General features: G+C 41.7%; 1 protein-coding gene across 1 annotated transcript; it reads right to left on the reverse strand.

The window, feature by feature from the left end:
* Positions 1-3,160: 3,160 nt before the first annotated feature.
* Positions 3,161-20,892, reverse strand: TMEM154 (transmembrane protein 154). The gene is made up of 6 exons (XM_053941888.1): positions 20,763-20,892; positions 12,175-12,486; positions 10,420-10,447; positions 9,217-9,302; positions 7,688-7,748; positions 3,161-3,886 (listed from the first exon to the last, which is right to left on the reverse strand). Exons 1-6 carry the CDS (start codon positions 20,890-20,892, stop codon positions 3,871-3,873), a joined length of 633 nt encoding a protein of 210 aa, XP_053797863.1. The 3' UTR covers positions 3,161-3,870.
* Between the last annotated feature and the right edge of the window lie 7,061 nt (positions 20,893-27,953).

Here is a 27,953-nt window from a genome sequence, read left to right on the forward strand (position 1 = left end):
TTTTCTACAGGACAAAAAGGCCTCATGCTGTAAATAAGATGTCAAATTGTCTTGAAGTGCTGGATAACTGCTGAAATGACTGATGAAAATGGAAGAAGAGGTAGCAGTTCCTTAGGGATCATCACATTTGTGAAACATTTTAGAACAATACATAGTGGGAGGCACTTCCTGTCCGTGCTTTTTCTCATTTTCTACGGAAGGATGATAACTTATCAGTTACTGGTAGATGTTGCAAGATGATAGTGAGATGGGTTGGCTCAGATCAGGTTAACAATGAGGATATTACCACAGAGGCTTAAATACCCTGTAGTGCGCAGTGACAAAATAATTTTGAAAGTTTGCTACTATCTTATCTGCTGTCTGGTGGCTCTCCTTTTTATTTTGTGGGTTAGAGGAACTGATTGTGTGAAAAACATTTTTTAGGGAAAATGAAGGTGCATCAATGGAAGGTGTACAGTTAACCTCATGAACTGGAATATTATAATGTTTTGGCCGTATTAATGTAGGCATGAAATGGTCTGAATCCCCTGCAATTCAACCCACCCACAAAATTAAAGTACTGAGGCAAAACTGTGCATAAGGAAATGACCAGGAACTGATGAAAAGTGTAAAACAAACAGGAGAGCAAGGGGCACACAGACAAACAGAAGAGGGAAATACCAAATGGGGTGAGGGAGCAGAGGGGCCAAAGCAGAGCCCATGGTGCAGCTGCACCCCTGAACCCAGTGTCCACAGAAAGGCTTGGCTGTAAGTGAGTGAGCAGGTGTTGGGCAGTGGCCGTGGCAAATGCAGACCTCAGTGTGAAAGTTGTGATCAGAGAGAGAGACCAGTGGGGTGGAACGGAGCAGTGCGGAGCTGGGCTGGGGAATCAGACAAATGAGTGATGCCCTCCATAGTTCAGGGCTAGGGGGAGGATAACAGTGATGTATAAATGTTCGGGAAAAAGAGAAACACTAAAAATTGTGTTTGCCTAGTACTGAGGGAATCTATGAGAAACATCCATAACTATACTGAAATGCAAATTGCTTTACCCTCAGTATGTTTCACACAAGGAGGACAGGACCTAATGACAGGTGAGATTTGATGGAATGGTATGTTTTTCAATAGTAACACAGCTTATATTAAGTTTCCACTTTTAAAAATCAGCAGATAGAAAAAATTTCCGTCATAATTGGCCAAGGAAGTGCCCAAAGCATTGTTTTGTATTTTTAAATGCTGAAAAAGTTCCTGAAGAGGCAAATAAATTCTCTAGCATGCCAGATTTAGAGAGGCTAAGTGACAGGAATAATTATAAACCGCAAACCTAGACATTAGTTCTGGACAAAATTGATTTTATAGCTTTATATAGAGATTGATCAATCATGAACACTGGAATAAGAATTAGTGCTTAATGGCATAAGTTTACAGAAAATACATTCTCTCAAGGTAAACTTGTAAAATAAAATATATAAGTGAAACTTTATCTCTGAGAAACTTATTTGGAACTCTACAGCCTTTTATCTGGCAGAAGGACCATCTAGAATTAACATTAACCCCAAACCATCAACATGCACAGCATAGGCTCTTTTCAAATGCCACAGCAAACTGAGTTGGTGCATTGCACTACTATCAATGTGTGGCTTGGACAGGGTGATGGGTCACCAGTGTGCCAGAACTGAGTTAAACAATACAATGTCACCTTTGGGAGTTGGTTCATTTTCAAAAAAAAAAAAAAAAAAAAAAAGGCTAGCACTCCTATTCTTCATGTCTAGCTGTGTTTCAACTCTCTCCAGGGAGAAGGCAGCAGCTGGGAGCATGGTGTGGTGAGAGTCACTGCTGAACACTGGTGTTGTGAACTGCTGCGTCCCACTGACTGCCTCCAACCACACAGCTGGTAATGGTCTTAATGGTTTTAAAAATACAGCCTTTTATCTTGTACCATTAAAAAAAAAACCCAGTCTCTCTGTTTTTGGGCATCTTCAGGTTACTGCTTTGAAAATTGTAGGACACCTGAGCAGAACATCTTTGTCTGTTGGAAAGAAATAGCTAACAAAACTGCTACTGGAAAATATCTTCTTCAATTTTTAAAAAATTTCTAAATTTCAGGTTTTGACTTTTTCTTCACCTTGTGGCTGCATTTTTTTAAACCAGTATTATACATGATGGGTTTACTGTCAGGAAATAGTGGAAATGTTTAAAAAAATTAGGAAAGATTAACTAAAAACACTTCTTTCAAAGTTAAAAATCATCCAAACAGGAAAATTTATTTACCATCACTCATTTACTAAATCCTATATATGCAATAAATTGTTTTGGAACAGTGAAGAAATTTTTATTCTTTGAGGAAATTACTAATCAAGTCAAATTCAATAATGAATGAATATGGTTAGCTCTAAACATTTTTTCCTTCTGTATTTTGACATGCCTTTAATTATTCACAAAGCTGAACCATCCTCTGTATTTGTCAGCTGTTAGTGATACTTAGATGCCATCACAGAGGCTTGGGGTATTTGTTTTCTCTCTTTAATCAAGCTATGCGTGGTAACTTATTAGTGAATTATTTGCAGGCAAAAAAATCTGATCATATGAAACATGTATTGAGTGGGAAGGCATTATATATTTAAATAGAATATGGGGATAGGTAGCATATAATATATGATAGCATATGAATCTGCTATTTTAAATAAGGCAAGAGAAACCTTGCCCAGACAAAGATCCACTTTTATGTGTGTTACATATTTAAGCTACATCCCTAAGAGACATGCTATCTAAAATCAATGGACACCGTTACAACATTCATATTCTCACCTTGAGATATCCCAGGAGTCTTATTTTTTTTCATTGTGACTAAAAGTGACCAGGCACACTCAGAAGTCCTTGTCTTTCAGATATTGCAGGCTCAGTACTTAAAAACAGAAGCAGCAGAAAACCTCCTGTATCTGAAAACCTTGACCAAGTAGTTATGCGTAACACATACTTATCTAAATCTCTATTTTATGTGAATACTGAATTGTTCAATTTTTCAACCTCACTCATTAAAAAAAAAAAAAAAGTTTTTAATTTGAATATTTCTGAAGTAGGTGGTTAGAGAACAGTCCTGGGCAGGGAGAAGAGTTACACAGGGAGAGCTAGCCCAGGGCGTTCATCTGTGGAGATAACAAACTGAAAGGCAGTCTCAAAATCACTTTTACAGGGGCTTTTAATCTGAAAACCAAAAAGCACTCTACAGACTTTGTGTCCTGGCTGGGCTGCAGTCACCTCTGGCTATTCCTTTGAGAGGCTTTTCAGCTGCTGTCTGTCCTCAGAGCTGGTCTGTCAGTCCTAGCCTAGTACCTCCCCAACAGCAGTCCTGTGCAAATCAGTGCACTGTTCAGAAAAAGCAAATTGAGAAATAAACATTGCATAGACATGAGCTTCACATCCACCAAACCAGGGCAGTCCAGAATTATGGACACTGAAACAAACACCCACAAAACCAAACCATAACAAAGAAACCAATCAAATCTGCAAGAGAATTGGTTTTAAGTGTTGCACAATGCACAGCTGCAGAACTAGACAGAAATATGGACTACTTTGAGAACTTTTAGCAGGGGTAAAGAAGGGGTTTCTCTTGATTTGTGGTGAATCTCATTGCAAAAATAATTTAAATCAGTCCTTAATCTTGCTACAATGCTTTTCTTTTTTCTTTTCTTTTTTTCTTCTTTTCCTTTTCTTTTTTTCCTTTGGTGATGTTTCCTTTCTGAAGACCATATAAAGCAGGACACAACAAAAGCATTTGCTTCTCTGGCCTTTTGAGATGAATTATATTTAAATCCAGTTCTTCCAGTATCTGAGGAATGATGAGCTTGTGTGCTACATCCCTTTATCCAGTTCTTTTGTGTCGTGAGGACTTCATGATTCACCATCACTGTGTACACATGAAAAAGAAATAAACACCAGTGTCACACTGTTGGGTTAGTTGTCTCAGCAGGAAATAACATGGAAGAGTATCTCTAGAGTTCATGAGAAGTTGTTACCAGAAAATAAATCTGTCACTCCTGTAATGGATGAACTGATGCTGGCAGGAGGGCTGCTCTGATACCTGTCTGATGGTTCATGGCTGCCCAGCACAGCCTTTTTCCCGCTCCTGGCTCTCTTTCCACAGCTGAGGATAACTTTGGAATTTTTGGTTTACAGCTGACCTCATAACACATGCATTTTCTCTTTGTCCCACTGGTTTCTGCCCAAGTGGCTTGCTCCCTAGCACTCTCTTAATAATGTTTGGCTCATGCCAATGTTAAAAAATGTGACATCTTATATTGGCTGATTGAATTCAGTCAGCAGGGATAACCAGCTCTGAAGCTAAAAGGGCCACTCATAATCTTACTATTTTACATGTTTTCTTAAGTCTCTTGCCAAATTGAGGCACATTCGGGGAATGCAGTACTTCTTTCTGTACTGGCCTATCATCCACCCAAAACATTTCTCCATACTTTTTGGACTCAGATGGAGACATACTTTTTCAGATGGAAAGACTAGGAGGGTGCCCAGCAGCACCCAAGACAAACCAAACCTCTCAGGTAGTAAAGCACAGGGGATTGCTTGTACTCCACCCCCTGCAATGACCCATGCTGTGAACGGGACAGGCTGCACTTATTTTTCTGGAACAGTAAAGGTCCCTGGAGCAGAGATTGGTCTCTACCCACCTTGTGCCCCACAGATCATCAGCCCTTGCCTGCTGCCCCTGCACACACTGCCTGCTCCCTCCTGCCTGCACAGGATGGGAGACCTGGCCCCAGGCACCTGGGGGTGGCAGTGGGGGGAGTTTGCAATTCTGTGCTCAGGCACAATCAGGATTCTAGCAGTAGGTTTCAAATGCAAGAGGTTTTGATTCAAATATATATTTTTTGAAAAGTGTATATAAATTTTGAAAATGTGTATATACGTATGTTTATAAGTTAGCCTACAAGGCCAGGGTAAGTGACTTCCCCCTATAAAGGAGCCCAGGCTGTCATATCTTGCCTCCTATGCACAAATGTGCAGCTTTGATGCTCATGAGTATAAATTTTGCCATAATTATAGCTTTGTTTCATTTTATTTCTTAGTCTTCTACTTTCCCTGCTCAAAAGAACTGCTGAAAATATCTATTTATCTGTATGTAATTCTCTTTCTGACATTATTCATCTAAGAATTTGGGAAAAGAGGCAGATCTTGGACTGATAAGGTTCAATTTCAAATAAACAGGAAGCAATTTTTTGTTTGTTTACCCAGAAATCCCACCATTTCAAATATTTTTTTTCAATTTGAAATTAAGCATATTTCAAAATTTCATGTGAAATGAAATTTGAAGAAGTAGCCTTGGGGTAAGGGAAACATTCAACATAGAAATATTTTACTCCCACACAGTTCTGCTCATCAAACATTAAAAAAACTTTATATTAAAAATTCACTTACTCTGAAGACTAGTTTTGGAACAACCATCATTCTGAAAATGTCAAAGTGTCATTATTGAAATGTTTTGTCTCATATGTTTTCAAAATTGTATCAAAATCATTCATAGTTCAAGACATTTGGGTCTTGATGAACTCCCCCTCACCATCTTTGTGAAGAAAGAAAAAGCCATCTCTGTTCAGTGTGGCCTAAGATGTTTCCCATACTGAAATATCAATAAAATCTAAAATATAAATTACCCTAATTTTAGAAGAATTTTGCCCAAACAAAGTAGGCTTTCAGAATCTTACATTGAATTTAATGTTCCTGCACTTTGTATTCAACTAATGTCCCTTGTCTGAGCAGCTCTGAATGTTTTAGAGATAAATCTCCTATTTTTGTTTGCATTTGTTTGCCTTTCTACAATTTAGGAGCATAAATTTCTCTAATCTAGTCTGATTCTAAGATCCATTCACAAGAAAATTTGCTTAAATAACGTGTGTGCCTTTGCTCTGACTGAAGCATACTTATCTGAACAGGGTTGCTTTTTTGTATCAAGGCTTAAGCCTCACTGTAGCTTTCTAAAATAACTCTGTTTTACAGCTGGGGAGCTTGAGGTAGGGTGTAGCCCAAAGATGCCTTTTGATAGCCAGGAGCAAAATCCCCTTCTTCTGATGAGGTTAATGCAAATCCAGTACAAAACCACTCCTTTAGCGAGGATGGTAAAATGTCAGCTCAAGCTGATGATTAGGTAGGCCATGATGATTTTTTTTCCTCTTAACATGAATTGTTAAAGTTTTGCAAAGTAAACTTGATGCTAAGGGTGGTGTTGTGCCTAAAAAGCCTTTACAATATGACTTTTGCTAGTGTTAGCCTATGGCTGAAGCATCCTTTGTGCTGTACTCCCTGCTGCTGTAGTCAGTGGTATGCTCAAAAAATCTGCTTTTAGAGAATTGCTGTGCAGCTGCCTCTCCTTAACAATTTTCCCCCCTCTGAGTTATCATTCAGCAGCAGGAAGACCCAGATGGCTAACAAATCCAGGATATTTTCCAGTTGCTAAGGGTAAAATTAATGTGCTTGCTTGCATCTGGAATCTAGGATCTAAGCCTTTTTTTTTTTTTTTCCAACAAAACTGAACTAAAACAGCAACAACATTGATTTCACTTGCAATAGGTGTAAAAAGAAACCTTTTCTATACAAGTGGCTGTAGTGGACAAGCCCCATCCAAAGGTTCCTCTGAAACTGCAGCTTTGGAGCAACTGAGCTGCAAACTCTGCAGCAGTGATGATTTAATATCCCTATTTCACTCCTAGGCAAGGAAATTCAGAAATGAGGATTGGAATATTATGACAGTCTACAGCAGGAGGTGCAATTCTGCCAGAGAGGCATGGTCAGTGGAATGATCTGATGCCAAGGGAAGCAGAAGACCTAGGTCCTCTCTCTGCTCCTGGCATTGCCTGATTGCATCACTGCTTCCACTGCACCAGGGATTTCTTGGCACACAGGATGGCTTGTTTGTTATCATAACCTGGCACAGAGAAGCTGCTTTGCCCACTCCTCAAAATGCAGCTGCAACACAAGGGTGCAAGCAAGGGCAATGTACAACCTCTTGTTTCCAGCTGGAAACAAGAACCAGAATTTTTAATTAGGGAAAATTGCGAGGGGTTTTGGAGTTCTGAGCAAAATCCTGAGGAAACCAACCAGAAAGATTTTAAGTCTACAAGCTGTCAGGATTGTGGTTTTGCATCCCACTGGGATCTCTGCTTGGACTATCAACTAGTGCCAGCTCTGGGGGAGTGCTGCAAGGGGGCACCGGGGAGATCCTTCATGTTTCTCATTCTCATTTTTTTCTTGGAGTCAGACAAGTCCCTGTCTGTCAGGTCACAGATCCAGCCAAAACATCTGGCAGTGATTCCCAAGAACCTATAGGCACCAGGTGGCAGAGGGGAACTGGCTGCCTTTGGTGAAGGGTGCCAAGGAAGCTATGCTGAATGCTTGTATTAACACCTTGGGAAACTGTGATTAAAGTCTGATCAGTGAATGAAACTCCATCTGTGCCATCTGGTTGTCTGTCTTGCACCATTTTACAACTGTAAGATTATTTAGCAGTGCAGTTTACAGGAAGAGACCTGTTTAGAAATAAGAGTGTCAAGCCTTTAGTTTAAGTTGAAGTCAAAGTTTCTATATATAAAAATTTAAAAACTTAAATGGACCAAAGAATAATTATATAATTACATACAAAAAAAATTTAGAATAACACTGACCATATTTCTTCAAATAATAGAATGAATTAAAGTACCTTGGGTTGGCAATTGATTCTTTTTCTTCTTCTCTTACAGTAGGTAAACATTCACAGTCACCTGGAAAAGGGAAAGAAACAAGAATATAGTTACTCTACTCTGGCAGTTTTTCTACATTTATTTCAAAAATGCATAAACTTTTATCATGCAGTCACTCTAGAATACAGATCTGCAGATGCACTTCTGCACCCTTTTATCTGCATGGTTCCCATATCATGAATCTTACACCTCCTTCCCTTTGATAGGTGTTGCCACAATTTATTTCTTTTACGTGTTCCAGTTCTTTATGTACACCTATACAAATGAGCTACTTTTGAGCACTGTCTCCTGCACACTGCCACAGGGAGAGTTTCCACTGCTGACCGTTGCACCTATGCTTTATAGTCCAGCTGGAAGTTTGGGGCTGGAGTTTAGGGAACACTAACACACACACACATACACACACACACACATGAAAGTATGTAAAATATTTGCTCCCTTCTCTCCACAAAATTTTTAAATATACTTTACACCACTTTCCCCCCATGTAGTACAGTTAATACCTCTCTTTCACTACTGCCACTTAGTTCATGTTTTCTACAAGAGCTTTCAGACCACGAAGGTCAAAACCCCATCATGTGGAGCAGTGTGCTAATGCAAAGAAATGCTCCAAAGAGTTTTATGTCCTGAAAAACAAAGCATGCCTAGTAGGTCAGGCAAATGAGCCATTTAGATAGAAGGCAAGGGACCAGGAATGAAAAAAAATATCAGTGTTTCAGCATTTCTTAGCCAGTGAAAAGCTGTTTATGGTTCAAAATCAGGCCTTGGTTAACTCATGGCTTACTGAAGGTAAGCATTTTTTTGAGGAGACCCTGCATTTTTTGAGGAGACCCTGGAAGGACAATGCAGACCCCTTAGAGATTTTGACTGGGGAATTCACCTGGGAGAAAAATGGGGGGGAAAATGCAAGACTTATAAGTAACTGAGAAGGCAGCTGAAGATGCTGCTGCTGGTAGTTACCACATGTTCTAATTGTTCCATGTGCTGATAGCCTTGCAAGGGAGGGGAAGGGGTATTCACAGGCTCCTGGCAGCAATTTTAAATAAATGGTGATCTGAACTATGAGCAAATGAATGTTTCTTCTACAATACCTCAGTGTGGAGCACAAAAGTATAGAAATTCTGGAGACTGAAAAGACTAGATGCTTCAGAGAAACTAGTATTTAGCATTAAAATGTGTGTTTGAAAATATAAATAATATTCACAGCTATAAGTGTATTTCATAGAATGTCTACTGGAAACTGAAAACATTTATGATATTCTATCACATATTAAAAATAAACTCCCACACAAACTAAAATACTCCTCTGAAAAAATCTACCCCTGACATTTGTTCAGTTATTTTAGTAGGAGGGAGTCAAGAGCACAACTAAAAATGTTGTAGGGAAAGCAGTGATATGCATACAAAACACCTTCCATTGGTTTCCTATGCATGGGATCTATGTCAGCAGGCAAGAGAGGGAGGATGGAGTAGAGAGGTTACCGTGTACCATTTTTGTTCATGCTGTTCATCCATTTATCAAGCTCTTCCATTTCTATCTCCATAACAGAGGGTGTGTCTTCTTCAAAAATAGGACTTGAGAGAAGAGAGGGGGGAAAAAAGGCATTACACAAAATGCTTAATTAAAACAACTTACAATGTAGTGATTTTGTGTGACTTCCTATAATTCCAGACACATGTATTAACTCTGAAAAGCCATCCTAGCCCAGTAATCCTGGCTGAGGAGATGTCAGCCCAATGGGTGTGAACCAAGGGGCCACGAACCAGTGCCGCGAGGGAGCGGCACTGAGATGCCAGTCCTGGGCAGAGGTAGGGCCAGCTGAGACATTACAGAGGGGCTCAGTGCAGCCAGAGACATGCCAGAGCACAGGATCATTGCAGCTTCTTGAAAACTGTCCCTGCTGTAAATAGAAAACTAAAAAAAAAAAAAAAAAGATAGTTTGTCCCTCCCTGCCCTCCTGGAACACATGACAGAAGTACCATTGCTCCAGTGCTAAAAGCTGAAGGCCTAAAGTTTCATATCTGTGACTGACACTTGCAGTGACTTCAAAAGGAAAGGTCATGAGAGCTGTATTTCTTTAAATGCCTCTGCTTAGCTTCCTTTTGCTTGTAGAGCCAATTCGTCAACTTTCAGCATTGATTAGCAAGATGGAGGTCAATAAAAGGCAACAATAAAAATTATGATTCTGATAAGAGCCACACAGCTTCTTGTCTTGTTTTTCAAGCATCTAAGACATTGCTCCTGTGGCAGCCAGGCAAGCCTTTCTGGCTCACCTCTGAGTAAGAAGATAAACTTGAAAAACAGGGGAGCAAGACACAGAACTTATTCTGAATAGCAAAAGCCTGTGATGAGCCTGGGAACTGATCCCCTTTGCTCATGGGGCACCTTGTACCACTCGTGGCTGATGGAGCAGGAGGTGCCTAAGAGCAGGCTCAGCGAGGTCTGTGGGCTGTGGGTGTCTGTGGGGCAGTCCTTGCCTCAATCACCACTAACTCTTGTTTGCCTGCTCTAGTCTTACACTTCAGCCACATATTAAAGTCACACTTTATCCACCTGTTGAGATTGCTGGTTCAATTGATGGCAAAAAGTAATGGTGTTTAGTGTACAGATAAATTAGAAGAGGCAGTGAAGGAGACAAAGGTTAGAGTAAAAGTAATTTTTTAAAAAAAGAATGATATTCATAAAATTTACCTTTTTACATTTTCACTTCCCAGCTCATCTGGAAAAGAAAAAAGTTGGTGTTCGTAGTTCTGCATGATATTTACCCATTTTATTTTCAGGGTCCAGACTGCATGCAAGCCTTGAATAGGGTCAAGTAAAACAGGTTGCATTTTCAAAAAGCATAAAAACTAAATGGCAGATGAAAGACAAAACATCTTATCTTGTTTGCAATTTTCAGAGGAACCCATTATTTTGAAGCTAAAAGCATCTCATTGTTAGCACAGCGATGCTGGGAGGAAGCCCAGCGTTGGTGTTGCAGTGGGCAGGACAGGGCAGATGCACACTTCCTTCAGCAAAACAGATGTGCTGAGGGAAATGCTATCCTGAAAAGGAACCACTTCTGCAAAAAAAATATTTACTAGAAGTATTGGAACATTTTGCTACAGATTACACTCGGGCAATTCAGCTCTGTCTGGAGACTCTGGGAGCTGCTCATGGGGAGAAGAGCCGTGGGTGCGGGGGGAGTTGGACTGCATGGCAGATTAGATCTCAGTCAGGCAAATGAGGCTGAACTAGCCAGATGTCAAAAGGGATCCAATCTACTTATAACTCCAAGACAAAGCAAAAATGGGGGGGGGGGGGGGATGGTGTCACAGACATAATTCTGATAAATATCTTCAGGAATGAAGTGACTGAAAAACCTGTCTTAAATCACCTTATTTTTAATTCATTGTTGCCAGCAGATGATACCTCCCAGTTGTTCCAGCACATTCCCAGACTGCAGAGCTATTCCAGAACCACAGAGCCATCCGCCCCAGCCTTGAAGATGCTCAAAATCCCAAGCTGGCACAGGGCATGAGATCCTAAAATTGTGTTCCTGAAAGGTACCATATTTCCTAACCCTCTGAAGAGTGTACCTGCATTTCAATAATCCAGAAACAGGCAGGCAACTGGGTGCCTGGTTGCAAATTCATAGTTTGTTAGAGGAAAACCCAGTGATCAGACAAATGCAACCTAAAAATGCCCTGAAAACTTGACTTAAAATCTATGTTGTATGTGTTGCACTGTCTGCAGGTTGATGAGCTGACAGTTGCACTCAGACCATGTAGATACACTGATATGACCATCTCAGAATTTCACTTACCCACTGTGTGGTTTTATTAAAACACCTCAGTTTGTTCTCCTGTGTCTTGGCACTCCAAGTAACCAATTCCTGTTTAACAGATCACAGCACCTTCCTGAAGCATTGATCACCCTACTGCAGCACCCAAGCAGTCTGACCTAGCTCTTTTGCTGTGATGTCTTCATAGCAGCCTCCACCCTATGGAATCAGGATTCCTTAAAATCATTCCTTCAAATTATTTTTCTTGTTCTTATTTTATTGAAGCTCCAAGCAGCTTTACCTTGTGGGCACTATGGGCAGTAGAAGCATTAATTACACCTTGCCTAAAGTTGTTGAGCATAAAGACAGAACAAGCATTTGCAGCCACAGTTACATCCCTGAGCATTCTCAGCATTTCCAGGAGCCAGAGATTGATGCTAGGGCTCCCGTGGGTGTGGCAGCATGAGCAGGAGGTGCCAAGAAGCAGAAGTAGCTCCTGCCCAAGGAGAGGTGTGTGACCAGGTACTGCTGGCTGGGGAGGATTTCTCTCTTACTTGTCAAACATGCAACTACAGTCAGAGAAGGTCATCCTAAATGTGGCACCCCATGCCTCAAAATAATGCTCTGTTAATTTTGAACACATCCTAGAAACAGCCTTTTAATGTACAAGAAGACAAATTTACCTTGCTTGGATTTTTTCCTTTTATGATGCATTACAAAAAATGTGATCAACAAAACCAGCAGGACCAGCAGCGCCACAGGGACAACATATATCAAGATAGACTGTTCTGCTGCTTCTAGGCTGTCCTCATCGTTCACAGCATTCAGTTCAGTACTTGGAGAACTCTGTGTGTCAAAGCTGCTTTCAGTAGTGCTTGCAGTTACAAGTACTGGCTCATGGTCATCCACTGTCAAAGGACTCGTAGCAGGAAGATGTGTTGCTGTAAAAGTGGGTAATATCATCGATCCGTCTCCTGATCCATCATTTCCAGGGTCTGTCAAATATATGAGGACAACTTAACATTTTAAGAGTTGCATTAGTATTATCAGTGAGTCACAGTGTACAACTTCAGTATTTACTTCTCATTTGATGTATTTTTAAAAATCAGCAGACTGATTTTTACATCCGATGGCCAAGACTTCCAATCTGAAGTCTTGGAAGTCTTGGCCATCGGATGTAAAAATAGATCTCAACTTTATCACAAAATCTTACCAGTCATGACCACATTCTTCAGCAGACTTTTACTGGGACACGTCAGCATGTGCCATCTGTCTGCAAACAGCTGCCTTGCACAAACAGACTTCTTTTGCTGCAGGTTGGCATCCGGTCTTGCTCACATGAGAAATTATTCTGCTTCTCAGTAAACCACACCAGCCTGTTTTGCTTCTCGGTCTTGGCACATATGTCCCTCCCCTTACCCAAGGAGTTAGGTACTGCCTTCAGGGAGACCATTATCTCTGGTTCACCAGTTCCTTTGGTTCACTCATCTCCCTGTTTCTGTGCCTTTCTCAAATTTGTTAAATTTTTCTCACTGTGAAAAACAGAGTTGGTGAAAGGAAGTCTGAAGGATGCAAAAGCTGTTGACTTCCCCATCTGCGTGGACTAGAAGAGGTGGTAGTAACATGGGGACCTTACTGCATACAGGTCCAGTTAACTGTGCCTCTGACTGATTCTACAGGCTGTCTGAAGGAGTGTGTGGCAAAGCATCAGTGCTGGATATTCCCTATAAGTTCTAAGACTGGGGGTTTTGAACTTTGATCTCAGTTCTGGTTTCATTTATCACACATTTCACAAGAAAAGTGGCTAAAATTGGCTGTGTCAGTAACAGTGAAACAAATGCTTTCCGTGTGTTTAGGTGAGAGTGTATTGACTGTCACAGAGTTCAAAAGCTTTACAGAAGTACAGCAAATTCTGGGCTGATACTGTATTCTACACTGATGCCCAAAATCTTGCAGTAGTCAAAGGTGCAAGAATAAGCCTTTAGATAAATTACAACAGCAAAGCCTTCAATAATTTTCTTGGCATGAAATTAAATGATGGGTTTTTTGTGTTATCTGCCCTTTCAGATACAATGCCAACATGGTGCACACCTCATTTTATGCAATAAAGCAGGATGGAATTTTTTTACTTTTGCAATTACATGTTTCTCCTCATTCTTGTAATTGCTGGGCAGCCAGAGTTTCCACAAGAGTTAGCAAGAGCTTAAGGTTTTCAGCACCTCAGTGCTGGCATTTCCAATCTCACAGGACTGGAACCAAAAGTACTTAGCATTTTAAATGCTTTTGTAAACACATTAATCTTCATAATGGCCCTGAGAGATGAGCAGTTATCATCTCCATTTTACAAATGAGAAATCAGAAGGACAGGGATGCTGTCCTTCCCAGGGATGCCAAGTGAGAGAGAAAAACTGGGATTAGAGCGCTATCTCTTGCTTAATCCATTCTGCAGCATCTCCTCTCCCACCAGATTTGTCTCAAAGTGAAGATGAGTATTTTATGAGACTGTATTCAAGGAAACCCAATTTCAGATGAATAAAATTATTTGAGTGTGACAGCAGTGTTTTGTCTCGATTTTTATGCTGCACATATCACACAGGCATCTGATTGTTTCATCCTTTCCTAAAAACTAGGAAAGAATTTGAATACTTAATGTAATACTATGAAGGTCACCAGACTCCTGCAGCACAATAGGACAATGAAAGTGATAGCTCTTCTGTGGCAAAGCACTTTGTATCAATACTTCCTCTGTCTCTTCAGTCAAGAGTATTTCAGTCAATAGCAAAACACTATCTCTCCCTCCCTTGCAGGCAACGATCCCCTTAGGTGTGTGCTGCTCCACCCCTTCCCATGATCTGCTGGCTGTCCTTAATCTTATCGCAGATGACAGGAGGGAGAGCTCCCCTCCCTTATTAGTTTGGCCATTTGACTTTTCTTTTGCAAGGTAGTTTGTAGTTCCCAGTGTCTGCAGCCAGTCCATTTCAATCGCTGTTGTGCAGAGCAGCGAGGGAACACTAGAGATGTCTGTGCTGCAGGCTGCGGCATGATGGACTGTGCCACGGGCAGAGCTGATGGCCCGTCGCAGTCTCACTGAACCTCTTCGATGATCTTGCTTCGTTTTCCTCCTCTAGCCATTGCCCTTGAAACGCATTGCCTGCCACATTTGATATATTGAGAGGGACAAGCCTGTTGCTTAAAATAGGGAAAGGGTGTGGAGAAAATACCTTACTTTTCATTTATTCGTAGAGCTAAAATGGATTTTTCAAATGTCTAAGGCATGGTGTGGCTTTAAAGCAAAGCAAACAGTCACACCTCATTAACTGCGGTCATAAACTTTCAGCTGCAGAGTATGCTGTGCTTGATTTCTGAGAGAGATTTTTTCTGTATCTCTGCCACTTTTCCTGGTTTTGAACTATGAAGCAGACTTCAAATCATTTGTCTCTGAGTGAAATAGAATTACTTTTCCTAGTCTCTAGGCAAAGAAAATGGTAAATCACAGAGAGTGACCTTGCTGCCATGTATTTTTTTCACTTTGCATAATTCCAGGGACAGAACATCATCTCTCCGGGAACACCATTTCCTCTTACAGAGCTCTTTTCTCTGAGTGAATTAAATACATCTTTCATCAGAAGGGCATCCAATTGCACAATGTTCTTGCAAGGATATTGCTCTTATTTCCTGCATTTTACCTGCTGCTTCAACATACCCTGCTCCCTTGTCACCTCTGAGGAACAGAGCTCAGCCTCAAGGGATGCCTCACCTGTCACCCAGCAGTAGCTATCACTCTCAGGCCACCCACACATCACCCTTTTTACACAGTAGGAAAGCACAACCTGCACCTGGGCTGGCCCAGTGGCTTGCATCAGGGAAGGATCTGTGCCTCCAGTCCAGCAGGGAGTCGGGCTCAGGCTGTAGCGCCTGCCACAGCCACCTGCCCACTGAGACACACGTGGTTGACCTCAAGATAGTTGCTATTTGTCATAGTGTTTCGATTTAAAATGCTCAAAATAGCAAGCGGGCTGTGCTGCAGCTGGCCTGGGTGGCTATTTGGTGGCGTAAATTACAGTTGGGCATTACAAGGTTTGGAGCAGGGCAGAAGAACATCTGAAAGTTGGAGATTTTGTGAGGTGCTGTTCAAACATTTTCTCCATGCCAGATTTTTACAGTGATAATTCATACCGTGAACTGTCTTGTCAGCTGTGGTTTCATCTTGCAGACATCTACTAACTCCCTGCAAATGGGAATCTTACAACAATACAGCATGACATTCAGGATGGAAAAGCAAGGCCAGTGGAGTGTAACAAAGAGCAAGTCACATGTGACCATACAGATATCTCCTTGACTTTGCAAAGCCTGTGCCCTTTCTCTTTCTTGTTGAGCTCAGCCCCATGCTGTTGGCTACATTCCAACATCCATACTCATCCCTCTGCACATCTTGTCCAAGGAGCAAATGCTCATACAACAGCCACATGGGCTTCACCTTTGTCTGGACTACCTGGAGCATGAATGCTGGTGAATTCTTCCTGTGTTAAGGGAAGTGGATGGGAACATACCACAGCTTCAGCCCAGCCTGTATTGCCATTTCCCCTTCTTTCAAGAGAAGAAGGGAGAGGGGCTGGCATGCAGCTGCAGCCCACCCTGATGGAAAGGTAGGCACAGCTGGAACTGGAAGCTAAGAAGCTAAGAAGCTGGAGCTGGAAGTCAGGAAGTTCTCAGGGTTCCACAACTGAGGTATTAGAGAATCTAGAACTCAAGGGACCAAAATACTTGAGCAAGCACTAGCAGCATCTCAAAAAAAGTTCAATTAACAGTTCTTACAAATTATGAAAAAGCTATGTCCCTGTACACAGATACTATAAAGTATTACTCAACAGTTTTTTCTTTTAAAATATGCTTGGATCACTGATAAATTTTGCTTGAGTTTTGGAGGTGCTCCCAAATACACTTTTCATGGGAGACAGAAGTAGTTGAATATACCAAGTGGTTTTACAGATTGGAGTCCAAAAAATTATGTCCCAATCAAACAAACAACATTTCTGTTGTTGCAGCATTTCTACCTCTGTGCTGCAGCACTCAGAGGTGGTGGATATGGGCTTCCTGATGAAGTAAGCAGGCAAACAGGTTTCTGAATTCATTTGGATGTGAGGCAAAGGAAAATAGCAAAGGAAAAGAGCTGGCAGTCAGCACATTCAGTTTTGTTGTAGAACCATCAGTCTCTCTGCTGCCTTGCCGTCAGACTCAAGGACTGGGTTCTCTCAAGGGAATTTTTCAAATTGCACCAGAGTGCCTACTGACAGAAAAAAAAGATAGAGAAAAAGATAGAGAAAAGTGAGAGCTATGTCAGTGTGATAGCCAGGCTTATTAGTCTGAAAGGAAAATTTTTATTTCTGCAAACTTTCCCATAAGCTATAAAAATGCAGTGAAGGAAGGAGGGCTCATGAGAAGGTGACAGAACAAGAAAAGGCTATAAAGCTGGAATAAAGTTACCATATCCTATATCATTCTGCTCCATGTACACCTTCCCTTGGTGGAGTGGTATGACTACACATGGTCTGTATGATCCTCTGGTGTATTGCTTGGCTCATCCCTGCACTGTTCCTCTCTCCACATTTCAGGCTGCTGTAAGAAGAGCTGTTCCTTGCCATGGCCAGGGCTTGCCCGGCTGCCTGTTGTGGCAGGTCTTGCCTGTCAGTCTGGCTAGAAGAGGAATCCTTAAAAGCCTGCAGGCTAGCTGTTGGGAGCATACACTCTTCTGATGAGGGAGCACAAGCATTTCAGGGTGGCTAATCTGTAGACAAGATCCTATTAAAACGAGGTGCTTAGAAAGCGTTATCTAGGTATAACCTGAAAGAGGAAACAACTGTTTAAGCTCATTTATACAAGATGGAAACTGCTTTTCCTCACTGTATTTCTATCCAGCTGAAGTGCTGCATTAACAGGCAGTGTCACAAATTCAGTCACACATCTTAGAGTTCAACTGTGAACCTGTAATCTCATTGCTCACCCCGAGTACTACAGGCTTTCCAGACCAATTTATGCATCTAGTTGCCTCTACTTAATCTGATGGCCTTCTAGCTCTGCATCTGTGATACCCATGCGACCTCACTGTGATGCCAATCTCTCAGTGCTCCTTGCTCTCAGGAGGACCCTGAAATTAAAGATTCAAAAGCTCCAGAATCTTTCCAGTTATCATAAAATCTCGTGAGGGAAAAGAGACTGGTGTCATTGCCTGAAAATTAGTATAAAATCTTGCTGATGCAAATGAGAGATTTTCTGAAATGTCCCTGAAGCAGCTGAATAAAACAGTGAATGTTTGTGTGTGGCTAAAATGGAGGAATGGTAGTAAATACATAGGAGGAGTTTATGTGTTCAGTAGAAAGGATTTTTCATCTGCTTTTTAGGGCACTGAGCTTTGGAAAGAGAAAATGTAGCAAATCCTAATTTCTTACATTGTTGCTTTGCTAGAAAATTTTAACAGGTGATTGTAACAGGTTCAAACCCATTCTCAGTTCATAACTCGAGGGGGGAACAGGTCAAAATTATTGCTGCGTTAGAGACCTTGGCTTTGCAGGGGAGGCAGCCTAAAAGACAATTCTCTGCTGAGGAGAGAGTCACTGCCTGTGCTCGTGGTACAAGCTGCTGAATATTTGGGTCTTTGATAGCAGTGTTTCCTTGAATGACAATTCAAAACAATAGCACAGAGACACAGACAAAATAGAGCACTACCTGCAACCACCCTAGCTCTTCCACTTGGCAATATTACATGTTTTACTGTTCCTCTCCCTCACACATTTTCTTGCTCCCCATGTCAGACCACTTATGCTGCAATTTCCCACCTGTTTCACTGAATGCAGTGGGAGATGGCCTAGCCTGGGAAGTGACTCAAGGGTCAGAGCATGTTCCTATAAGCTATAGTAAGGGACTTAATGCTTGTTACTAGAGTCAGCAGACACACCTGGGTAGGTCTTCAGGGCTGCTGCAAGGCTGAGCAGTGAGTACCATCCCCCACAGTAGAGATGATGCCCTACACTGTTACCTGTAGGGCTTCCTGACTGCATTAAAGCAAGGGGAAGGGAACCAGTGCAAACCCCAACATTCCCTCAGTTTGGAGCTGGGAGAAGGTCAGTACCCAGAGCTGAGACCTCAGGAATGTTCTTAGAGCTACTGGATTAGATTGATTGTAGCATCACAGGGAGAAAACCATCCATAAATTATAATCCAAATGGCAAGGCTAGGCTTTTACGAGGTTCTGACATGGTATGGGAACAGGACTTATAAAGACTTTAATCTGTCTGTGCTGCAAGATTTAATCATACTCTGTTTGCCTATTTTGTAAATGGTCTCTAGACAGAAGACTGCTTAAAAGGTGAAGACTGTGTCTGGCAAAAGGTGAAAAAGATCCCTTAAAGATTCTGCCCTGTTGATCTGTGAGCAAGGAAGGGTGAGAGCAAAGGATTTCCCTGGGAGGCTGCTCTCAGCGGAGGGGTTCCTGACCCACCAGTGCCTGTGGGGTACATAAGCCCTACATAAACTTTCCCCCCACTAGTTTCATTTCCCCCCAAGGCTCAAGTTCACAACTTCCCCATCCCACCCACAGTCAGAGTAAACCCCCAGGTACATTTTGGGGCTAGTTGCATAAGCAAAAACCACCTTTGTATGCGGAGCAAAGGTGGGTGCTGTCCTCCCTTTCCCCAATGACTGTGGATTGGCTCTGTAGAGTCAGAGCTGACAGGGGTTGGGAGGGCGCTGGCAGGACTGACTCACTCCCAAAGAGGAACCATTTCAAAATCAACCAGAATTTAAAGGTGGACCTACTGGTAGGAAGTGGGGAGTGTGGGGAGTGTCACACACCTGGTGTGTGACATCTGCCTGGCACTTCCTGCGGCCCCTAATGCCCATTGCACAGAAGGGCAGGGGCGCACCCAGTCATGAGCTGAGGGGCTCTGGACTAAGGTGTCCTCCCCCCATGGGGACGTGGTGATGAAATAGTATCTCTCAGAACCCTGCACATGAGCTAGAGAAGCAGGAGCCTGATCACTCTGCATTGCCTTTGTGCCTTCATTGTACTCCTCCATTTCCCTGGGACCTCTGTTTTGCTCTGCCCATGGCAGGACTTTGGTTCCTCTGACCGCTTTGATTCTGAGCTACACTCAGTGCTTGCAGCATATACTCCTAACGTGTCTGCAGTGCAGCAGAGCTGTAGTAACACAGCCAAACCCAAACCATTTTCTACCTCACTTAGCTTGCTCGTACAGTTAAGCAAGTCTCCTAAGTGCAAGCAGCTCAGCAGCACGCCAGGAGCCTGCAGCTCAGCTCTACACCCTGCTTAGAGTACTGTTTTTCAGGGAAAAACCACTCACACTGAAACACCGATTCCAGCAGTGCATTTTAGGTCATTAAGAAAAATCCAGTGATATCTGAGAGTGACTGTCTTCTTTGCCTTTTTGCTTTCTGTAGATCACCCGCTTACTACAGCAGCACAGAGGCAGCAAACACTTCTAGTCCATACCAAGGAGCTTTGGCAGGGATTTGTTTGACCCCAAAAGGCTTACAAGCACTACCTCAGCAAGGTTTCACTCCAAGAGCTGCCTGTCATGTTCAGTCAGTGGCTGCCAAAATGCCAGTGGAACCAATGACCCCTGCAAACAGGCGAGAGTCTCTGCAATGACACCCCAGTGCCTCAGCATTTTGTCACAAGCTGCTTTTCCACTCATGGTTCTTTTCTTCAGAGGGTCAGAACCTAAGTCCATAGCACCGGCCACTTTGTTCTGCAGCTGAGAGTTCAAAATATTTGTCTCCGGAACCGGGTGTTTCTTTGTTAAACCAGTTTCAGTGCACCGGGACTACGGAAATCGGCAGTCACTTTTGAATGGAAACAGTGCTTTGCCTTTAACTTTGCTATTAAACACTGGTGGCATGGGTGTGGGGTATGTAAAAGTTCAAAACATAACTAAAATTAGGAGCAAAATGCCTGATGGGTCAACATGGAAACTCCGCTTCTCTACACACCTGCAATTTAGGAAAAGTTTGCAATTGTAGGATTTGTTTACTGCTGTTCAGGCATAGGTCTAAGGGAAAAAAAAGTCAAAGCTTTGAAAAAAAGAGGCAACTGAAAACAGAGAGGGTAAACCCAGCAAAAAGCAGCAGAGAGCAAGTCCCCACAGATCTCCTGCCTGTGCTCAGTTTGGAGGGTGTTGCCCTCCAACTTGGTCCCATTGCTGCAGGCAAGACACGCGGTCCCACCTCGGCAGGCGAAAGGCGCTTTCTTACTCACCAGTGCCGGCAGATCCTCCAGCCAGCGCCAGGGCAGAGAGCAGGGTGATGAGCCCGGGGCTCCGCATGCTGCCCCGGCAGCGCTCCCACCTGAGGGGCGCTCCGGCAGCCTCCCTGCTGCACCCGAACATCTACATTTCCTGCTTCCTGCCGGGGAGCATCTGAGCTGCATTTCTTCAGGAGATGGACTCTCTTTGATGGGTTTTAGGAAGTGATGTAATTCCGTCTGGGCCTGTCAAGCGAGCAATGATTGCAAAAGAAAGAAGAAAAAAAAAAAGCCAGAAGTTGCTCTTCAGGCACACACTTGACTGAGGCACCTTTATGCTGTAGGTGAGAGAGCTCCTGCTCTCTTCCTCTCCTTTCACTCCTGACTTTACCACCTTCTGTCTTCATCTACACACAGTGCCACAGAACATACAAATACAAATCAGACACAAAACTTCATATATGTATGTTAGCAGGAAAGTTTAATATCACTTTTCAGGGTGGTTAAGCAAGAAAATTTCAATAGTGCTTCCCCTCCTGCCTTGGTTTTCAAGCTGTAATTCTCCCCACATTTGGGTGGGAGACTATGCATTTACAGTCCCAAAAGTAACCCCCAAGTGGGCTTTAGCAAATGGGATGAATGGCTGGCTCTCTTATTGGCCTATAACTGAGTATTCTGGGCTGGTTCTTGCAGAGGAAGAGGAAAAAGCAGAAAACCACATCATTTTTTTGTTATGAGCAGGTGGCTTAGTGAGAAAGTCTGAGACACTGGTGTGATGATTGCTGCAGAAGACAGGGGACAGAAGGTTTCAATCCCCACCAGGATGCAGGGCTGACAGCCCACAGTGCCATGGTTGATTGAGGTGGTAAGGGGAAGGTAATCCTGCCTCCCTTCCTGACTCCTCTTTATTTTTGCTCCCCCTTGGCAGTCTCTGTCTCGGTGTGCAGACCTTGGCTGTTGCCCCCAACAAATGCTGCCCTGTCCTCTATCCCACCACCCCATCACTGTCCACACACTCAGAAACATGTAAGAGCTGGCCAGGGGCTTCCATGGATTCCCTGTTGGTTGGTACTCTCTGGGCAAGAGCAATGGAAAACTTAAAAATAAAACCAAATATTTTCAATCTTCTTGCTATACAGGGTGGGCCTAGCCAGGGCTCAGGATTTAGATCTGGATCTAAACCATACATGTACCAAGCAGGGAGAGTGGTTGGACCATAGATTTGGGTTGTTCCACTGTAGAAATAAGTGCTAGGTCTAAAATTAATCTCTCTGAGTTGAGGAGAGTCTGCACTCCAGAGTGCTCCTGGAGCATCCCAGGTTAGAGCCATTTTAAATACTTGCATAAAATTTTCCAGTAGTAATCTAAGGAAGGAGGGTTGAATGGTGACTGTGTAGGAGCTTCATAGTACTTCCCCTAGACATCAGTCTGTCAAAATCTGGTTTCTGGTCAGAATTTGCTGAGTACTAGAATTTGTCGAAGCTGGTGAATCTTTCTGTTCAGATTGGTGGGGAGTGATCAATTGCTGCTCTGCTTCTCCAGCTAATAATTTTTCTTAACACACTGATGCTTTTATAGGTCATCAGTTATAGGTTATTTAGCTTGAGTAGCTGAGAAATATGGCAGTGATTCATTTAATGACCAGCTTGTTGATAGATTTAAGTCCCTTGAATGATACAGTTAACTAAAAATCTGAACTGGTTGCTTAGTATTGGCAATGCATGTTTATGAACTTCATAAAATAGTGGGGGGAAAAGCAAATTTGCAACATTTGCACCTACAAGTAGATAAAGAGGAGCTCTGAGTTTTGAAGCCAGTACACTGACCAACAAATCAAATATTTCTAGGAGATATTCTTTAACATAATTTCATAGTCATATACAATAACACTTATCAGACACAAGTGTCAGAGGTGAAACTTGCCAACACTTTTAAGATTTTTCCATTAAAAAATGACAGAAACTCCAAGGATTAGTAATAGTGTCTAATTGACATAGAATGTTTGAATGATGGAAGTCCAGAAATTGAGGCTACCTGTCTGTGCTCAGAGGTGATTTTGTCTCGACTGGCGATAGGAAAACTGATAATGGGCTGGTGGCCAGAAAAGGCAAAGCCTGTCTGTGTTTTCAGGAGCAGAGTCTCAGATCCCAAGGCTGGAACTATTGTCCATCCTCAGCTTTCCTTGAACTTTAGTCAACAGTAGGCAAAGCCTTACTATTTAACAGTATTTTAGTTGCTTTAACGTACAGAAAAGATGTGCTGTACTCCTTTCCATTTCTTCCCCACTTCCTTCCCAACTTTGCCACTCTAATACCACATGGGCTGCAAATGTGTTCTTCTGATTTAGCCTGCCCTGCATATTTGTGGTTTTGCCCCATTCTGTAGACTCAGCCCAACTCACTCATCCATTATGAAAAAATAAACCTAGAGAGAGAAACTGGAAGGGAAAACAGGACAGGATTTGTATTTGTTTTGTATCTTTGCTGCATGTTTACACCATAGTTCTAATGTAAAGAAATTATATACTTTTCTCTTTTCCCTTTCAGTCTTTCTTCATAGGTTGTAGCATTTCCTCTCAAGTTCCCATCAACTATTATTGACAAATGTTTGGCTAACAACTCATCACTGCACCTTGAAAACAAGATAGCCATCTACTGCTATGTACATAAGTATGATTTCTAAGGCAAATAAAAGTACAGGAAATGTGACTCTAGGCCACAGTATATTTTATTTAAGATTTTTAGAGGCATATGAAGGTGGTTTGGCATGAATTTGACTATCCTTTTTTTTTTTTTTTTTTTTTTATTTTAGAGAAGGAGAAATGAGGTATTTTGGATGCCAACAAATCAGACTCTCAAGCAAGGGCAGTTACCTCAGTCTGTGCCCAGCAGCATTGGGATCGTGCTCCCCTGAAGTACTCCCAGCAGGCTCCCTTTTGCCTGCCTGGGAAGCAAGGTTGATACCTTTGCCTTGGTTGTTGTCTTCAGCCTCATGTGTCTCTCTTCATAGTTGAAATACAGAAACCAAAAGCTGTAGTGACAACTTTGCTGCAAACCAAACTTGTACATTTGGAAACCCATGTAGCTTCAGGCAGAGATGGTTTTGTAATAGGGGTAGATTTTATCTGATAATTTCATAGGCCTTAGTGCATTTACTAGGATCCACAATGCACCTTAGCAAAAAGAAGTGTCTTTTCACAGGTAAAACCACTAAATTTTTGGGGTGCTTACAATGTATGTTACCCATCTGGAAACATTTCTGCATGTTCAATGTTACTGTTCCATTGGTTTTTAGAGTATAAAGGGCAGCTCTGAGCACAAAGCTAGGCTGTTTGTTGATGTTGTTCCCTAATAGAGAACGATTTGCATCACTGAGATTACAGGATGTCATCAGAGTGATCTTTTTCAGAAAAACAGAAATGTATTGCAATGCTGCAGCCGCTTCGCTGATGCTCTTCTAGTTCCTTTTTCCTGTGAGAACAACAACAGCTAAACTTTTTCAAGTGATATGGCAAGTTGATGGTTGGTTACAGGGCTTTTATTACAACCCTGCTAGTACAGCTTGTCTGCTGCAGTCCTGAGCAGCTAATCCACCTGCTCTGAAGTGCAGGCAGGGGCTAGAGCCAGCCAAGTTCTGCTAGTCCCTTCATGACTTGTTTCTGTCTCTGACATATGTTGAGAAAGGACAGATAAAAATTTCCCACAAGTTGCTGTAAAAGAATGGAAAATAGCAGTGTATTGCAATGCACTACAACATTTTAAAAAGAAACAAACATCAAAGCAAAAGAGTTTGTGCAAAGCCCACAGGGGATCTTCTTGAGTCAGCCACAGTGTCAGCAGCAATGGCACTTCTGCGGACTGCTGAGTTAAGTCAGATTTGCAGAACCAAGGCTAAAATCCATCCTTGTGTAGAAATCTCATGAGGATCTGGGACCACATTCACAGTTGTACTTGTTTCAGAGCAAGCAATGCCTGACTGAGTTGCAGATGTCAAAGCTCTCTTTCCAACAAATTCAAATCTAGATTATATGAAAGGATAAGTTACATTTTATTTCAGCCACAGAGGTGCTTGAGGAAAAGTTTTCGATCTTTCTGAAAACAATGCCACCAGTATAAATTAGAACAAAGCTTAGAACAATGAGATGTTATCCCTAACAACTGGGACAATGTAATATAGCTAAAATGAGAATGACAATAAAAGTATAAAAACAAGTATCTGCCAGTTTTAAAAATCTCTTTGCTTAACTGGACTTGTAATTGTCTTTTCTTTTTCTTTTTCTTTTTTTCCACATACATAACACAGGCTGTTATTTCATGCTGACAATATTTTGGATACTTCAATAGGAACAGAAATAAAATACAAAACTAAAATTGAAAATTTCCAGATGCTTACACCTACAAAATTATACTTGAAAATATTCAGATGTTTGCTTTAGCAAAATAAAGTTTCCTTTAACAAAATAAAAAATGGGTTTGAATAGAGACTTCTAAGATTGAAAATCTCTAAATGGAAGAGGCCTCAGGGTGCATTGAGAGCACTGGCAGATTTATATTGAAGTGTAGCTGGACACTTAATTTCTACTAATTTTTGGAAAAGCAGTACATGGATTATACATTTTGCACATGCCAAAAGATTGCTAAATTACTTGTGACTTGTGTAAATTCCTAAAATAGATGATGCCTCCATTCCGTTGTAGTACTGAATGTGTTTTGAAAGACAGCTTTCCCTCAGGCAAAATCCACAGCTGAAACTGCACTTCCAAAAGGACAATGTCTGGCCAGCAAAGTCATCTTGTTATTTGGCCACAAGAGAGACACAATTACTAGCTGATGTAGGTAGTCCCCAGCAGAGCTTTCCTGTAGCCTAGTGGGGATTCACCCATAAAATCCTTCACACAACAACCTTCCTAGACTCCTATCCTTGAAATCTAGGTGGGACTCCATGAGGTCTATCTTTGTCTCAATGCAGGCTGGATAAAGGTGGAATGAACACTCCAAAATATAACTTTAGGGTTTGCTTTTTTTTAAAGCCTGCACTTACCTCAATTCTACCAGTTTCATATTCCTTTTGGTAGCTAAATAATTAGTGCATTCTCCTAACTTTGTAACTTCAGAGTGTTCTTGGGCACCAGTAGTGGTTGTACCCTTTTCTGCCCCCAAAACTATCTATTTTAACATGGAAAACCCAGGGTTTTGGGCCAGGATGCTATGCCCCACTTATTTTCAAAACTGAGCAGAGCATCCTCATGAGACATGAAGCCATGAGCATCTCAGACAAGAAGCCGAGGTCTGAGCAATGAAATTCTGAGAATTGAATTTTCAGGCACTTTTATTCATTGTAACATACCACTACTGTGAGAGAAATTTACAATTTATTAATCTTTTACATTTTGTTGTTCTGAGGCCAGTGCTGGAATGAAACTGAAATAAAAAACATCAGTTTTTAAAAAGGCTTGGATTACCTTCCTGACCTTTTATTTATGAGTAAATCAAGCTTTGGCTTCTTTGTGGAACAGCATAGGGATTTATTAGTTAAAGGTTTTTTTCATTCTTTGAAAATAATTATGCACATATTGTATTAGGGTTTAAGCTGGAATTAGAGACTGAAATCATATAAATGGAAATATAAATTTTCTGTGGGGTTGCAGTATCCCAAACCTGTATTAAGTATACAGTTGGTGTAAAAAATCCAAGTCCTAGTTAAAGGAACAAATGGGTCATTGGGCACTACAACTCAGTTGTCAGGAGAGGATCCCCTTCCAGTCTCAGTCAGGGGCTGAGGAACACTTCTGACCAGAAGTGGACCCCAAAAGATGAGCCATATAATAAGCTAGGAAGCATTAATTTGCTTGAGATGCTTCGCAGACGGATGAGAATGTGTTCAAAAGCCTGTTTAGAACAGGAGCTGGCTCCTGAGTCTCTGGTATCAGGAATAAAGCTGTTTTGTACAGAAATGGCTGTGCAGGCACAGAGAGCAGCACAGAGACCTCCCAGCACAGACAGACACATGGCAGACAATACAACTGTCACGCTAAATGGATTATCTGTGCAATTTAGAAAAAACTTTGGAGAATGGAAATTCTCTGTGGCTGCTCCTGGGAGTGAGAGAAGAAACATATCCTGGGTGTCCCATGCAAGGATCAGAGCCTTGTCTGGTCACAGGCTTTCATGTGCCAGCTCACTTGATAGATGCATGGTCAGCAACTTAAACGGGGAAAAAAGCTGTCAGCCGGTGAATTATCTTCACATGAAACGTCAGCGCTGCGTGTCTTACACGGAGGTGCCTACTCAGTAGTTGTCACTTACAAGTCAATGCTAGCTTAAGATCTGGCTTGAAAAAACCCATACTGCTCTGTAGAAATTCAAATATTTCTCTTAAAGAGATAACTAGATGTGAGATTGATGAAGTAAAGGATTGAAAACCAAACAGAAATCTGTCTTGGGTGCAATCACTGGGGGTTTAGTAAAATGAAGAGCAGGGAGACAAGGTACTTGAGGGAAATTAAATTCGATTTTTTTAAATCCTCCTTACTTTCATTTTTAGGGTGCTTCAGCTGGATGTCTGAAGGTATTTTCTCAATTGTGAGCAATTCTTAAGAAGAGAATAAAATCTGAAAACACATTCCTTCGGGAATACTAGACCATAAAAAACACACCAGCACATCCAAATTGTAATGTGAGTACTAAGATTTTTCCAGCCACACCTAAAGCATCTGAAGATAATGTCCTAAAATAATGCTGCTTAAATGTTGCATGATACTTTTTTAGGCTGTGGCAGCTCTCATTTGATCCTCCCATCTAGGTCTCTTTTTCTGTTCTTGAATTAAATGTTCTCAAGTTTTCCTTTGCATATTTTCACTGTAATTACTGAACTTTACTTCACAAATAGTTTATATAGAGTCCAGACTCTAAAGAAACATTAAAGACAAGCCTTTTTAAAGCTTCTCAGATACCTAAAAATGCAAATATCCACTAACTACATTTAAGAGTATGGATATCTGATCCGGGGCAAATTTTGTTCCTAGATTATTTGAAAAATGTATTTTACACAGCTTGTAATTTAAATACCTTTAAAGGACCTAACCCAAGTGCTCAGTTCTAGTGTAGTGTTATGAACCAACATTTAATATCATGGAAGCAGCCTCCAGTCCTGTCATAGTCAGCTCTGCAGAATCTGAGGACTTTAAGCATATAAATAGTCCCAGTT

The sequence above is a fragment of the Vidua chalybeata genome, chromosome 4, assembly GCF_026979565.1.
Source record: "Vidua chalybeata isolate OUT-0048 chromosome 4, bVidCha1 merged haplotype, whole genome shotgun sequence".
Classification (NCBI taxonomy): Eukaryota; Metazoa; Chordata; class Aves; order Passeriformes; family Viduidae; genus Vidua; species Vidua chalybeata.